Below are 16211 nucleotides of genomic sequence, written 5' to 3'. Positions count from 1 at the left end.
ACTTACCATTTAAAACTTTTTGGCATGACTTGGCCAGGGTTTGAACCACCAACCTCCCAGACTCAGAGCAAATGCTCTAACCATGACTCCAAGTCTGGTGAAGTTCCGTTTAAGGGAACTAATATTATATTACACGATGATGTGCCTGTCTCTGATATTGAAGTTCTAATTTTATCATCCAAGCATATAAGACCCATCGCTTCTCTGACGGGAATCAGGGTGCTATCTTTGAGAGCGGTGCTCCGCGGTTTCTCTTTCCCTTACAGTGGCCTGACGTGGCTGTTGCTGTTCAACTCATTGAGAGCGGTGCTCATCAGTCTCCTCGTCTTTGTGTGCTCTCCGATTCCTCGCATCTCGAGCACTCCTTCCAATTTGGGCTTTCCATTTCCTTGGCATAGCTGCGATGGCTCATCTATGGGGCAAGAACAAAAAAAGGATTCCTGGCAATATGGACCAAATGGCAAAGAAGTTGGAAGTATGGGAACTTGGAACTGCTCGGCAACATGTAATAATTTCCCAAAGGGACATGCACGACTGACGTGCAGAAAGACCACGATCACCTTGATGTATTTATCCATTGTCAACTATCGTACTTGAAATTCATATAAATGGACATTGATGTGTCCTGATGTCTTTGGCCTCCATGTGATTTAAGTACAAGCTACTCGACAAGCTTTAGTTAAATTTAAAGCAAATACAAAAGCTGCACCCAGAGTACGAAGAAGCAAAACCCACAGACAGTGCAGCTCACCATTAAACTGTGAAGTCTGGTTGGTTCACTTTATAAGGAGGCAAAGCTGAAGTTTGAGTGGACGATCAGCAAATAGTGGAAGAATGCTGAAGCATTGCTGCAAGATCAAGAAAAGTCCCAGACCAACAAGATCTCCACCACATGTGCCAACATCAAATGCAGTCAGTGGGAACCTTGACATGTATATTGCACAGGCCTGATGGGTCACATGACCTCTACCCATATCCAATTTCCCTTTTCCTTCTTTGTCACCAATGTACTGATGTTTTTGGCCAGAAACAATGGCTGGTGCTGCATTGTTGTACAGAACGATGCCATTGTGAGTGGAACACTTTAGTCAAATTGTGCAATGAAAATGGAAGTTTATGCTGGCGATGACTAGGCTCCGACAATACATGAATCATGACAAGTTGCACATCCATTGTGAATAAGTGTGGCAGGAAGTTAAACGTGACTACAGCAACATAACTTTGGGAACATGCTACCTAACTCTAACCCCAAAACAAAAAAAACAATTCTTCTTTTGCGGAATCAAAAGAACAGCCTTGATAACTCGACAAGTACTTAACTCATTAATCCAGAGAAGCAGACTTGGTTATGTTATGGTTTGAGTGTCCACTCTGACTCTGAGAGGTTGGTGGTTTGAACCCTCATCCAGTCATACCAAAGATGTTAAAAATGGTACGTGCTGCTTTCTTGCTTTCTTGGCAAGGGTTACACTGGGTGGTTTGCAATTGCCTTCCCAATGTTGTTTATCTGTGCTCTATCCTTCGAAAATGCTGTGTCAAGGAAGCAGCATGTACCATTAAAAAAAAGTCTTTGGTTTGACTTGATGGTTTTTGAAACTCAGATTTAGAGCAGATGCTCTAAACATTATATATATATATATATATATATATATATATATATATATATATATATATTATAGATATAAAGTCCCACCCACATCTCTCACCTGTGAATGGATGGAATAGCCAATCAGCTCTCACCTAATCGACTACACCCAGGTGGCTAGGATTATATAAATAATTGACCCCTCCCATGCTCCTCTTGCCAAAGTAGCTGCATTAAGCAACCCAAGAAGACCTACGCAAGGTAAGTGCTAACGCTGTTTCGAACCCTTCCCAGAGTTCTTCAACAACTATAAAGACGTTAGGAGGGGTCAATTATATATATATATATATATATATATATATATATATATATATATATATATATATATATATATATATAATTGGGGTGGTTGGGATTACACATTTTCAAAGAAGAAGAAGGCGCTTCCAACCAAAAGTTAAAAACTGGACCGACTCTGCTAATTTGAGCAAAAAAAGCGAGAGCAGACCCGGTCTCAGGCAACTTTTTGCCGGCTTCACAGCTGACTTCATCAGCAACAATAGATTCTTTTGTGCCATTAAAAGGTTACGTTCAGCATTAAAACGATTAGATCACGGACAATTTCCATAGGTTGACATGCATGGGGAGGAGAAAATTTATCCTTCGGAAATGCCCCGCTGAGCGCGGTGAGAAAGGCGGCACCATTGTTGTGGCGTTGCTTGTACCCAGAGTGCCCAGGAAGGCGACGGCACTTCCCTCAAGCTCATTGGCTGTGTTTGTCTCATGTATCCATCTGTATGTTGGTGTGTGTGGCAGTTCCACTACGAGCCTTAAGGCCCTGTCACACCTTGACGTTTTAGCCAGCGTATGGCAAGGTATCAAAATGTATGTAAAACGCTGGCATACGCTGAACTATTGATGTTTTTTTTCCAGTTTTGGACGTATGCATAACGTATTAGTAACGTACACATAACGTTTCGCGAACATATAGATAACTTATACCAATGAATGCTGAGCGTGTTGTCGGCGTTCACAACCTATGCCCAACGATAGTCTAACTTATGCATAGCGCGGCAGCGTATCGCCGACGATCACGTGGCGTAGCCTATTAAAAGGCTGCGGCTCGACGATTCAAATCATAACTGCACCAGACATCGAAGTGTCAAGCCGCTGTCACATCTTGACGTTTTAGCCGACATTTGAAAAAATTGCCGAATACGCTGGCACACGTCGAATACGTTATGGGTAAGTTTTGTATACGTTAAGAGCACACTGAAGCACTCTGGCATACGTCGTAGTACGCCGAGAACGTCAACAAATTTTCAGCATGTTGAAAATTTTCCGACGTATCCAGCGTATGACGCACACATTCTGCATACGCTGGCAAAAGTTGTAGGCATGTTACGCGATCGTTGACACACGTCGACACACGTTACTTGTAAGTTACTCATAAGTCGAAACATGTCGAGGTAATGTTTAGCGTCAGTGTTCCAGACTCCATGGTTACTGAACTCATGGCATACGTCGAAAAATTTCAAGCATGTTAAAATTTGTCGACAGCTTGGCGTACTACGACGTATACCAAACTTACCCAGAACGTATTCGACGTGTGCCAGCGTTTTAGACAAATTTTTCATACGTCGGCGTACACTGGCTAAATCGTCAAGGTGTGACAGGGCCTTTAGATTCTGCAAAAATAAAAAAATAAAAAAATTTTATTCCCTTCTTTGAGACAAAATATGATTGTAAGAAAATAATACGAGGTGTGATCAAAAAGTTTCGTGAATGGTGCCACTATTATTGAATGAGTGAATATTGCTGAGGTCTGTGGGTGGGGCTTATTTTGTTAACCCTCTTACTTGCCAGCACGCAACAAACACCATTTTACTTCGTGCCAGTTCGCCTTCCAACAAAACGCAGCGACGCGCTGTTCTGGCACATGCTCCCATACCTGACCTGACCAGTTCGCCATGGCATTACTTTGTGTGAGAATGTGTTTATGCCATTTGGAACTTTTGTAGAAAATGTCAAAGTTTGAGCAACGTGCAAACATGAAATTTTGTTTTAAAATTGGCAATATGGCTACAGAAACACCCAAAATGCTCGGAACGGTCTACGCAGATGAAGCTGTGACAAGGAAGACCGTTTTCGAGTGGTTTCAAAGGTTTCGGGAAGGAAATGAGTTGCTGGAAGATGACGAAAGAAGCGATCATCCGTCAACAGGACGAACCGATGAAAACATCACTCAAGTCAGCACTGTCGTCCATGATGAAAACCGATGTTTAACCATTTGAGAAATCGCAGAAGAGACCGGGTGTCTCTCATTTGGTTCCGTTCAGGCCATAGTGACAGACAATTTGAACATGAGGTGCGTCAGCGCAAAGTTCGTTGCGCGCATCACCGATGATCAAAAAGAAAATGGTGTCTTCATTTCATCCAACCTGTTTGATCAATGCATTTCGGATTCAACATTCTTACCCCAGACGATAACGGGTGATCAGTCGTGGGTTTACCGGTATGACCCAGAAACGAAAGCACATAGCTCCTGGTGGAAGACACCCGCATCACCGAGACCGGAAAAGGCGCGTCAGTCGACATCACAAGTGAAGGTCATGCTGATTACCTTCTTCAACATGGAAGGAATGGTTCACACAAAATTTCTTCCCAAATGTGCTACTGGGTAGACAGTGATAAGAGCAGGGGCCACAGCTGAGAGTAAAGAAGAGGAGAGTTAAGACGGTAGTAAGGCAGGGGACTTTTACTCAGAGTAGTTAATGCATGGAATGGTCGCCCTGGAAAGGTAGTGGCAGCAGAAAAAGTAGATAAGTTTAAATTAGAATTAGATAGGTACCTGGAAGTTATGGAGATTGAGGGGTATGGGGATGTTTTAGGTAGTTTGAGCATTGATGGGTGATTGTGTGCATGTGTATGGAGAGCTGTTGGTGGGGGTCTTGTCAAGGTGGGTTGTGTGTTTTAACCAAGCCCATGCCCCCTCCCCTGAGGGGAAGAATTAAAAGAAAAACAAAATACAAAAACTTAAAAATAATAATTTTAAAATATATATTTATTTTTGAATTTTATTCCTTGGATCTTGTGTAGATAAATTAGTATGGTGTTCACACAGGCATGATGGGCTGAATGGCCTCCATCTGTGTTAGATTTCCTTGTGTCCCTTGTATCCTTGTGTTGATGCAGCTTTCTAAGTGGAACTTACAAAACGTTTGCGAGAAGCAGTCAGACGGAAAAGACCAGAAAAGTGGAATAATGGGTGACTCCTCCATGATGACGATGCGTCCTGCCACACTTCTTTTTTTTTTTGTATACCTTGTCAAGGCTCCGATGAGAGCTAACACACAACGCATAGCAAGGGGCGGGGTTGGGGGGGGGCATGAGACAAGATGGGTGGCAGAGGGAAGGACAAAACAGTGAGGAACAGAGACATGAGATCTGTGGAAGGGAGAGGGGTGGGGCGGGAAACACGGGGTATAAAAGATGGACACCATATGGATTTTTAGGAAGGAAAGCAGGGAACTTGAAGGAGGTGGGTTTGGGGTGGATTAACGGAGGTAGAAAAGATCGAGGTTTTGGATGGGGGAAGAGAAGAGGTGGTGGTGAACAGCTGTTTTGAAGGCCTGGAGGGAAGAATTGGATTGAATAGAGTGAGGGAGTTTATTCCATAGGTGGGGAAAAAGAGGAATGAAAGAGTGAAGGTGAGCAGTGATTCGTGATTTTGGTAGTTTTACCAGTAGGGGGTTGTTGGCGGACCTTGAGCACCCTGCGGAAATATGGTGGGGACAAATCACAGACACAGTGGGGGGGGGGGGCGAGACTGGAGAGGAAACTGTAGAAGACAGAAAGACTACCGACCTGCCTGTGGTGAGAGAGTGAGAGGTCCAAAGACTCAGCCTCATCGTGGGAGATACCAATGATCCTAAATACCTTGGTTTCCACAGCGTGAAACCGAGAAAGGTGGGAGACAGGAGTACCAGCCCAGAGGGGAGAGCAGTACTCCATGAGGCTGTGGATGAAAGCTTTGTATGTGGTCAGGAGCTCAGGTGGGCCGAGGAAGGACTGCACGACGGAGGATTCCCAGTCGGCGACTGGCTTTGAAGGCCACGTTGGAAATTTGGCTTTCCCAGGAAAGATCATGGCAGATAGTGAGACCCAGACGCTTGAATGAAAGGACTTCTTCCAGAGGGTTGTTGAGAAAGTAGTTGGGGGGGGGGGCTGTTCTAAACAGTCTTTTCGGAGAGACATAGAGAGAGTGTGAGATTTGTCAGGATTGAAAGACGTTTCACATGTTGGACCAGTTTGTGGTTCTATCCAATTTCGCCATCTATCCAACAATTTTTGGTGTCAAAAAACATTCCTGTCGCGGCACAGTCGTCATATTCGGCTGACTTGGCATCGTGCGACTTCTGGCTGTTCCCTGAATTGAAACAAATGATGAAAGCGAAGCGATTTGACACGATCGAAGATATCAAGTCCAACACGACAGACCTTATGAAGGCGATTAACAAAGAGGACTTCCAGAAATGTTTCCGACAGCGGCAGGAACGATGGAACAAGTGTGTTTGTGCGGGAGGGGAGTACTATACTTCGAAGGGGATTGATGATGTAAGTGTTTAATGTTTATCAAAATGATTTTATCCAAACACTTACCGAACTTTTTGATCACATCTTGTGCATGTGATAAGTTTACACGTTTTGAGGTTTTGAATATGAAAGAGATCTGCTCCTCGTGTCCACCCTTCCATCACGAGATTGCCCCTACTCCCTCCAGCCCAGTTTATTTTGTGTGTTTATTTTTGCAGGGTACGATGGAGTTCCCGACTTCTTTCCAGCTCTTTTAAGGCATGTTGAAGAGCTACTCGATGGTGGTGGAGATGCCACAAAGAAAGCGGCAAAACATCCGTCAAATGCAGTGCTGTCATCATTACCTCAAACACAAACGCTGCTCAAACACCCCATGCAATCGTTTCCCTCAAAACAGCCATGGTCCACACTCATGCCCATCAGCTGAGAGTCAGAGTAAAAGCGGTAAACCACTGACATTGCGCTGGTATCTCCACACTGAAAAGGTTTGAGTTCATGAGAACAAGAATCGATTTATTTTCAGATTTTACTTTTGCAATGACATCACCTCGCGTACTCGGGGCATTCAAAAGGTTATAGGAACGACATACTTGCAATGATTCAAGAACTGCCAACGTTTCGGTATTTTTCAATATACAGGATGAGATATTTAAATACTTAGCAAGAAATATTTTCTTACCAATTATATATCTGCTGGCAAGACAGTCTAGAGGTATGCCTCTGAGATGCGTAGCCTGGGTTCGAATCCTGGTGTTTTGCATGCAGGCCGAAGCATCACTGCAGGTGTCATCCATTGGACGGACTCTAATCCAGATTACCCGTTTGCTAGCACTGGACGTCGGTGGACGTTAAAGATCCCGTGGAGGAGGCGAGTAAACGCCGTCATCCTGAACAAATTCCAAAGCCCAGTCGAGTATACTATGACAGAGCGGCAAACCGTCCAGGATTGGTTTGAGCCGAGAAACATTTCTTGACTTGCGGCGAACGCCATGAAGCTCTGCCAAGTGTCTGGGCCTCCATTAAATAATATATACATATATATGTATATATATATGTATATGTATGTATATGGATATGTATATATATATATACACTTTTGAAGAAATTAAATTACAAACCTTGATGCTTCTTCAATCACTGCATCTCGTTCCTAGAATATTTTGAACGCTCCAAGAAGATTCATAATTTGCGAAGTTCTCAGAAGACAATGAGCTTATGGTTTACAAGGGCATGTGGTTGGTTGGCATCGAACAAGTGAATATATATATATATATATATTTTTTTTTTAACTTATAGCCATCAACGTTAAACGGGTGTGTTTTATGTCCCGTCATAGAGTGCATAAAACCCAAGCTATTGTTTTCGAGCAAGTTGGGTTCAAGTGGAAATACCATGGTGGGAAGAGGAATGATCAATGTTTTATTCTAATTTGGGTATGTCACCCAGTAACACGTATGTTTGAAATCCAAATGAATTGGAGAGTTGTGGGTTGATGCAAGGGAAGTTTAAATGACAAATTCCGTCATGTTGGTTGCAGTTGCTTTGTATAAACAGCTATGGGTTTAAGTTCTCAAGATTTTGGTGCAATTCCTCCCAGGGCGAATGTCGTCTTGCAATGTACAAAAGATATATTTTTGATCTCTGTGGAAATCTTATGGGTGATCATAATTTAATGAAAAATGATTTTCTATGATGTTTTATTGTATATAATGGTTCAAGTAACTTTCCATCCTTGCCCCTGCCCCCATCCCCGTATTTGTGTTTGCCTTTACCTGTTGAAATCGGTCTCGATTGCCTATGCGATCCTGGGTTGGTTATAAATTTTGTTTTATTTTTTAATAATTTACATCGTCTATTCACAGTTCACCTCCTTCGGCGTAGTTTTGAGACAATTTTGTGAATGTATGAGAAATCCTTTTGCGTTGGAAAGTTGATGGAAGCCCGTCAATCTGGACTAGCACAGCGGCCGGTTATTAAAAAAACATGATGATTACACCAAGCTCATCGCTAAACAGTTAAAGGAAATTTTTGTATCATCTCCTTATTATGTACACACTGGGAGAAACAAAGCCACTGGGGAGGTTGAGAATAGGGGGTTAGATAGGTAAGACTGGTAGAAAGTTGTAGATATGGGGAGTAAGAGCGTAAAATGACTGAAATTGAGCGGAGGATGTGGTCGGGGGTGCGATAACATACAGGGACATTTTATCCCAAACGCTGAAATCAGAACTTGATTATAAAATATCCTTTAAATGCTTATGATTTTGGAAAATGTTTCGCATTACATCTTTTGCAGATAACACTAAAGCAGGGACTTCAGATTGAGCTTTTGTGTCACACTACAGGATCACACTGGGACATGTTAAAAAGCCTTTTCTCAACCGAAACGTGCGAAAATTTAAGAAATGATATAAGAAATAGTTATTTTATCCCAATTGATGACAAATATGGCTTGAAATTGGAGTTCAGCCTTGGTTTTAAGGAAAAAACTCGCAAACTCATTTCTCATATCATCCAGCATGCTGGTATCATTAGAGTGCAAAAGTGAAGCATTCCTTCGGTGTAAAACCATGTAACTGTTTAAATTATTGTATAATCAGCACAAGCATTTCCTGATGATGCCATAATGTGCACACCATCGTACAGCATCGCACTCGAACCTTGATTGTTGTTTGCTCTCGAAGAAATACCCGGAGTCTACTGGCTCAGCGTGCCCTTTGTAAAGCGTTTTTCAAAATTATTTGCTAAATTTGATTCCCGATCTGTGCTCGTTTTCCACAAATGATTAGCTGAGAGAATGAAAGATATGGAAGCAGCACATCGTAGACTCGGTGGGATAATGGTTAGTGAGTCCTCTCTGAGTCTGGGAGGTCGGCTTTTCGAACTTGACCCCGGCCGCGTCATACCAAAGACTTTAAAAATGCTTGATGCTCAGCATTGAGGATAGAGTACAGACAAACAACCATAGGTTGGCAGCCATTATGAAGGATTGATTGACCTCATGGCTTCTTCGTACATTGAAGTTCCTTGAAAGGGAACTCTTGTAATAAAAAATAATTTCCAACAGCACCACTCTGCTTCCTCTCGGCTTTACTTTGTTCAAGTTGACAAGTTGATGTTGGATTTGTTTCCAAATTTTGTCAAAATTGCCGGTCAGTTCCTTAGTTTGTTATATATGTACACACTTGGTCCTTCCAGTTAAAGAAGGCTGCATGACCCAACCAAGAAAAGCTCCACAAGTTAAACCCTTTGCTGTTTTAAACTCGATCCAAGTTCCTCCCCAGCTGCAGATATTTACAAGTGGCACATGTATGAGAACCCCAACGCTACACGCCACCATCAGTCGCTGGACCGCTTTCATCGCTTGTTGGCAAGTCGTCAGTGACAGCGTAGAAAAGAACCGCTCACCACCGTGGCTGCAAAACATGTACCACGTTTAATGTCTGGAAGGGCTGAATGTTGATTAATTATATAGTCCTAGTCACAGCTGGGGATGATTGATTAGGTCAGAGCTGATTTATTTTCCCCCAAAATTACAGGTGAGAGACATGTTTGCACTCTTAGTGCTTTTTCTATACGTTAACTGTTATCGGCATTGCACGTGGTGCAGCATCGGCAGCCTCGGTGTTTTGTGGTTCTTTCTATGCTGTCACTGATGATTTACCAACACGCAATAAAACCGGTCCAGTTGCTAATGGCGGCGTGTATCATTGGGGTTCTCATGCATTTGCTGCTTGTAAATGCCTGCTGTTATGGAGGAACTAAGGTGGAGTTTGCACCAACAAAGAACTTACCTTGTGTAGCTTGTCATCGTTGCTTTATGCAGCCTTTTTTGACTCGGAACGCTGAATGTTGATTAATTATACTGTATAGATTTTGTCACAGCTGTGGATTATCAAGTCAGAGCTGATTGGTCGTTCCTTTTAATTATTTGTGAGAGACGTAATAGGGCTTTTCGTATGTTCGTGTGTATATATTCAGGAATCCATTGTAAGGTAGGTTTGTCATTCAAAAGGAATGCAATTATTTTGTTCATAGCATGATGGCATTCAAGATCCATATAAGTAAAATATAAAGAAAGAAAAAGGCAAACGACCCATCGTGGTACACAAGTAATGTGGTAATACTACAATTAATGAGAGGATGTTGATCTCTATAGAAAGATTTTACCTTTGAAATCAAACGCCAAGAAAGGGAGTTTACATTTGTTCCAATCATCCTGTGAGTATATTGTTGAGTGAGTTCGCATGAGTAACAAGTCATTGGTGTTTAAATATTAACATTCCACTCTCACAGCCAACTTGTGAAACCGAGGTAAAGAGGAATAATTTTGCTGCTAAGCGTGAACGTTGCGGATGTTCGACACCGCAGGATCCTCTGCTGTAATTTTCCTGTTATGCACTGTGAGTTGTCAGCTTTGAATGTTGCACATTCCTGCATCCATTTGCACAAGCTTTGCTACCATGATGGCGACACCTCAGTTCAGCTGTGTTCAATGTGCCTTTTATGTTTAGCATTACAGTATGTGCAAACTTTGGACCCTGAAGTAACAATCTGCCCTTACTCGATTATAGTTACAGTGTCTCGCGTGTGATCGAATGTTGGCCATGTGACAAAGTCCTGTGGAATGGTGCGGTAACCGGTATTCAAAATTAAGGGCAATAAATGATGCAGACTGACATTTGTGATTGTTGAATGAATGCATTGTAACCTTTTTCTTCCAAACTTTTTTTTTAATCATTACAGAGTAAAGCGTGACGGACACCGAAAGCGCACACAAAATTATATATATTGTTGCGAATTCACGCCCGCCGGCGTGCGATCGGCCGCTCGACTCGAATGGCGGCCGCCTCGCCCACCAGAACGGACAATTCAGTTGTGACCCTCTCGGACCAACGCCGGGAGCTAGTCACGGGTGGGGTTTAACCTCACCACGATCGTGCAAATTGCCCATCCGCGCAGGATAGGGTTGCTCGCCAATTTCGATCTACCTAAGTACCTGCGCGAATGGTCGACCGGGCGATCACACCACACTACAGGCCGACTCCGGACACGAACCGCTTAAGCGGTCCGTTCCGTGCTACAGTGATAACCGAGCAGTGTTATCGTCGGCCTCGACGGTTCCGATTAATTATCGGGCATATTAAGCCCACTACGAACCCTTTACGTGAAGCAGGATGGAGGGTCAATAAAGAAAAGACGAAGCGAAACGGGAAAACAGTTCACACAATGCACATTTATTACGTGACACACAGAAAGCACACATATACAGTCAAACAGTCAAAATGCACATGTAGCAGTTACAACAAAAGAAACAACGACGCAGAGTTACTTCCGACTACGCGCACACACGGCAACACTTATACAGTTCTACTTTACAGACGGTGCCAACACATTTACTCAAAAGCAAAGGAAAGAAGCCAACCTCATAGACAAGGGGGCAGATGGGCCTGTAGGCCAATATGCACGCGTGACCTGAAGGAGCGGCCAGGTCCGCGAGACCGGGGGGTCCTACCCGCGTCCTCGTGACGCGTTGGCGGACGAGCCGCAGATGTGGCCGCGTGGCTGTGCCCCGACTCCGTGCTCCTTGGTGGGTTTCGTTGGCACGACGTTTGGAGTGGGGTGGTAATGGGGCCCCCTTGTTGCACTATTTCAGCGCTGGGGAAAGGGGGAATTGTTGATGCACTGGGGGAGGGAGAATGGCTGGCTGGCTTGGGTCCCGCGACGAGCGATCTCACACCGGGACCTCGTCGCCGACCGCCGTCCTTCTCGCCTCGGACCCGAGCTCCTTGGCCTCTTCCCACAACTCTCCTCAGCCGACTGCAGAACCCAACTCGATGCCTTCGCCACCCGACTCTACTCTCTGCCACACCGATGACTCGACTCACTCTGCCCTGCCGACACACACTGCTGCTGCCACACTCTGCTGCTGCCACATTCTCTGCTGCTGCCACACTCTTTACTATTCACCTTGCGCTCGCCGTTTTATAGGCCGGCAGGAGAAAACAATATGCAAATATCCGAATCAGGATGACCTCGGGGGCGGAGCCACGCTCGCCAATTGGAAGGAGGAAAAGTGGGCGTGAACCTCCCCTGATCCGAGAATTTGCATATATCGATTTCACACAGACACGCCTGGAGGCGGGGCCAAGCCGCTCCGCGCTTGCTAATTGGACGGATCAGAAGTGGGCGTGTAGCGTTCCTGATCCGAATTCTCCCTCGGAAAGGCCACTATTTGCACTCGCGGCTCGGTGCGAATCGTTGAACGAGCCCAAGACAGCCCGACGCTCAGTGTTCAAAGGTGGTGCGGGAATGGCCGTAGAAGGAGAGAGGTGAGGGTGGTGGAGGGTTTATCGGTGGTGGTTTGATGGTTATGGTGCCGTTTGGGAATGACGGTGATGCGATGTTTGCGGGATTGAGTTGTGAAGGTAAAGGTCGTGGCTGTTGGTGTTGTTGTTATTGTTGTCTGAGGGTTGGAGCATGGTTGTAGTTGGTGACGATGGCTGGCGTGGTGGTTAAGGTGGTTGTTGTGTGATGGCGGTTGAGACGTGGTTGGTTCAAAATAAAGATAGAACAGAAAAACGGCTATCTCAAAGCGTCGCAGCCCGAATGAATCACATAAATTCCCTCTAAACAACGGGTTCGGGGCTAACTACAATGTACTTAGAGTTATCTCACCTACGGGCCCTGAATGGTGGTTTGCGAATTTCCACAGCCGTAACACTATTAATACTCACACATGGATTGAACAAGTGAGTGAGTACACATGGCAATTCAAGCCCTCAATGCTGGATCTTGTGCAGTATCGGCCATCGTCGACAGTCATCTCACCGGTTTCTCACGCCTTTGGTGAGAAATCTGATTCTTGTGACAGTACTACGACGATCCGTGAGGTATCCTTGAATCGACATCATTCCTATGTTCATCTGAATAGGCACTTCCTCCTCTGTGCTTGGCCATATTGATCAGTCGGACTTGCGTGTGGTCTATTTCCCACGATCCACGAGGCCGTGGCCTGGGGCATACTTGCATTTTGCACTTGCCAAGGCTTTTAAAGCTCGTGATCTTGCCGGCACGATCACTGCATGCTATTTTCGGCCTCTGGCATCGCTGAGGGCGCGTTCCCCCTGGGACCTGCCCGTGTTGGTCCGGCATTGTCCGCAACAATAAATTTAAATAAAATTTTGTCGAAACAGCTCTGAATATTGAGGTGCGTGAAGTGCACCACAGGTCCATAAATCCCACTCCTGACTCCAGTTTGTTATGGCCACGAGTACCGAGTGTATTATGAGGGGGTTAATCCCCGTTTCTCCTCAGAAGAACCGAACCTGGGGCCACCGTTCACAATTAACTTTGTGGTATGGTAGGTTGCCTAACAACCATGAACACCGATCAGTTAACCACGAGTTCCAGTGTCCACCGTCTAATTTTCCGTTTGTCGAGAGGTCACGTGACCTCCTGACCAGGGAACGCGGCCGAGCGTTTACTGCTGGTGCACGCCGACTCTGACAGGTTAATTAGTTTGGGAATTCTAATCTCCCAGTCTATCTAGGTTTAGACAATGCCAGATCAATGGAAGGAAATGACAATCATGGACAGGTTGAAACGTCAACAAGGAATTTATTATTAAGAAGAAAAATAAATGAACTGAAGGACTTTTTATTTCCTTGTCGATGAAATGGGTGAATTCAAATCAAATGCTCAATCAACAAAATAACCTCAATCAAATAAAGAATTCAACAAGCATTTATAGAAAATGGACAAAGAGCAGATGCTTGTCACTCTGCTCTACTTAACAATTAAACATGAGGCAAGGGTACCCATCAGACCATTCAGGGGGAAAATAACTGCAGTTTTCTTTTAATCCAGGCTGAGCCATCAAGGGCTTTATGTCACATACGTGTTTGGTACATTGTCTCCATCATACTTCAGTCAATTTGGAGTGGAAGTAGTTGACATTGTGGCTGTGTCAAGCTGCCCAAGTGCCCTGCACAGCGAGGAGAGAAAGAACTTCAGGGTGTGGTGAAAGAGCATGAGGGCGACAAGGATCCTACAAAGGAGTGGAGAAGCATATTTACACGAGCACGAGCATGCTGTTGGTCGAACTGAGTAGTGAGAAGTCATTTTGGAAAAATGTGGTCGAAAAGTGTGGGAGTCGAGGAGGAGCGTGAGGGAGGCGGGAATGACACAAGGCAGCCGAGAGCGTATTTGTGCGAGTGTGCTGAGGGTCAAACTGAGTGGCAAGAGTTGATTTTGAAAAATATTTACTCTTTTTATTAACTGTAAATAAGCACCATTTTAGTGGGTCGAGTGCTGAGGGAGAAAATGCAAGTGTGGAGGGGGGAAAAGCGGGGGGGGGCAGCGAGTGGAGAAAGCTGTGTTTGTGGGTGCAGCAGGTTAGGGCAGTAGATCTACCACATCAGCCAGGGTAGCACTGCTGATTAATGATCAGAACATCCCAAACTAATGAAGATGGTACTACCTCTGCCAAGCGGGCAGTGGTTCAGAAGAGAGGTCCGGCCTGGTAGTTTGAATCTGGGATCATTGGAGGGGACAGGAGGAGAGGTGATGCAGAGAAGGAGGATAGAAGTGTTGTGTGTGTATGTTCCAAAGACCAGATGGAAAGGGGACAGGGCATGGGGGTTGGTTGGAGGGTACAAGTGGTATCACATGGCAGGGGATGGAAAGAGTAATGGTGTGGGAATAATAGTATCAGAAGAGATTAGCAAGGGGGTGGTCAGAGTGGAAAGGTGGAAGAGACAAATAATTATGGCATTTTTGGGAATACAGAGGCATATGGTGTGTGTTATTTCAATATATGGGCCACAAACGGGAAGGACTGAGGCAGAGAAGCAGGAATTCAGGGACACACTGGAGTGGATGAGGGGAATGTTTGAGCTGGAGGTGATGCTGTGTATTGTGAGGGACTTCAACATGCATGTACTTCCCCGGATCTTGAACATCGCTCTTCCCCTTCCATACCTGTCCAATTAACCCTGTCATCCACTCCTGCGGAATTGAACCCTCTCTCATGCATATGTTCAACAGCCTCTTTGTCCAACTCACTCTGACTTCTTCCACTGCAATTATCATTACTGTACACACCTCAATGCCTGGTGCTTTTCCCTTCCACATGCTTATCAATGCCGTCCACATTTTCTCCTCTGTGATCTCCACCAACTCCACTTTCCCCTCCACAAACACGGTAGCTCCAGCCCGCCGTCGCTTCCTTCCCGGTTCAACAGGTCTTTGAAATACCCTTTCCACCCCTTCAATACTGCCCCCTCTCTGTCAGCCTCCCACCACCATCCTTAATCACCACCCCCCCCCCCCAATGTCCTTACCATCGTCATCCCTGTCATGAGCCAATTTATTTATCATCTTCCTCCCACCATCCTCTTCCAACTTTTTGTACACCTCCTCTTCCATATTATTCCATGCCTTATCCACGGCTCTCCTTGCTGCTTTCTTCTTCGATCCATACAGGTGCAGCAACCCTGCATCCAGCTGCTTCCCCCTATCCTTGATCTTCTCTATCCTTATCTAAACCTCCTTCTTTTCACCAATTGCCTTCGCTGCCTCCTCCATCCACCATATCTGGTTTCTATCCCTCGACGATGCACCCTTTCCTGACATCCTTCCACATAAAACTTCTGCAATTCCCCTAAACACCTCTGTACTTCTTCCACTCCTCCTCCAAACCTTCTGCTTCTTTCTTAAGTTGCTCATACCTAGCCCTCAACCTCTTTGTACTCAACGATGATGTTTCCCCTACACTTCCCCCACCTAATAATTTTCTTACCCCTGCTCTTAACCTCCCTCCTTTTCTCCATGTGTAGGGAGCCTTATCTACTCCTTGTGATTCCTTGTGATCCTCCAGAGGGCATCCCAATTCACTGAATCAAACACTTTGTGGAGATCAACATAGATTGCAAACAGCCCCTGCTGAAACTCATGTCTGCGTTTGGTGAGGGCCTGAAGAGTGGGGATATCGTCTATCATTGACCTCTTTGGTGGAAAGCCCGACTGC

At 44.9% G+C, this 16211-nt stretch overlaps 1 protein-coding gene across 3 annotated transcripts in view; it reads left to right on the top strand.

Annotated features, from left to right (window-relative positions):
* Positions 1-10862, top strand: part of ITPK1 (inositol-tetrakisphosphate 1-kinase) — a 96008-nt gene extending 85146 nt beyond the window's left edge. For all 3 annotated transcript variants that reach the window (XM_085889497.1, XM_085889496.1, XM_085889495.1), the window contains one exon: positions 6400-10862. In XM_085889497.1, coding sequence (XP_085745623.1) covers positions 6400-6608 — 209 coding nt within the window. In that variant the 3' untranslated portion in view covers positions 6609-10862. The remainder of the gene's footprint in view (positions 1-6399) is intronic.
* The last annotated feature ends 5349 nt before the right edge of the window (positions 10863-16211 follow it).

This window comes from Eptatretus burgeri, chromosome 7, assembly GCF_056783735.1.
Source record: "Eptatretus burgeri isolate ZD-2024b chromosome 7, Ebu_testis_v1, whole genome shotgun sequence".
Taxonomy (NCBI): Eukaryota; Metazoa; Chordata; class Myxini; order Myxiniformes; family Myxinidae; genus Eptatretus; species Eptatretus burgeri.
This window is presented reverse-complemented; position numbering and strand designations above follow the sequence as displayed.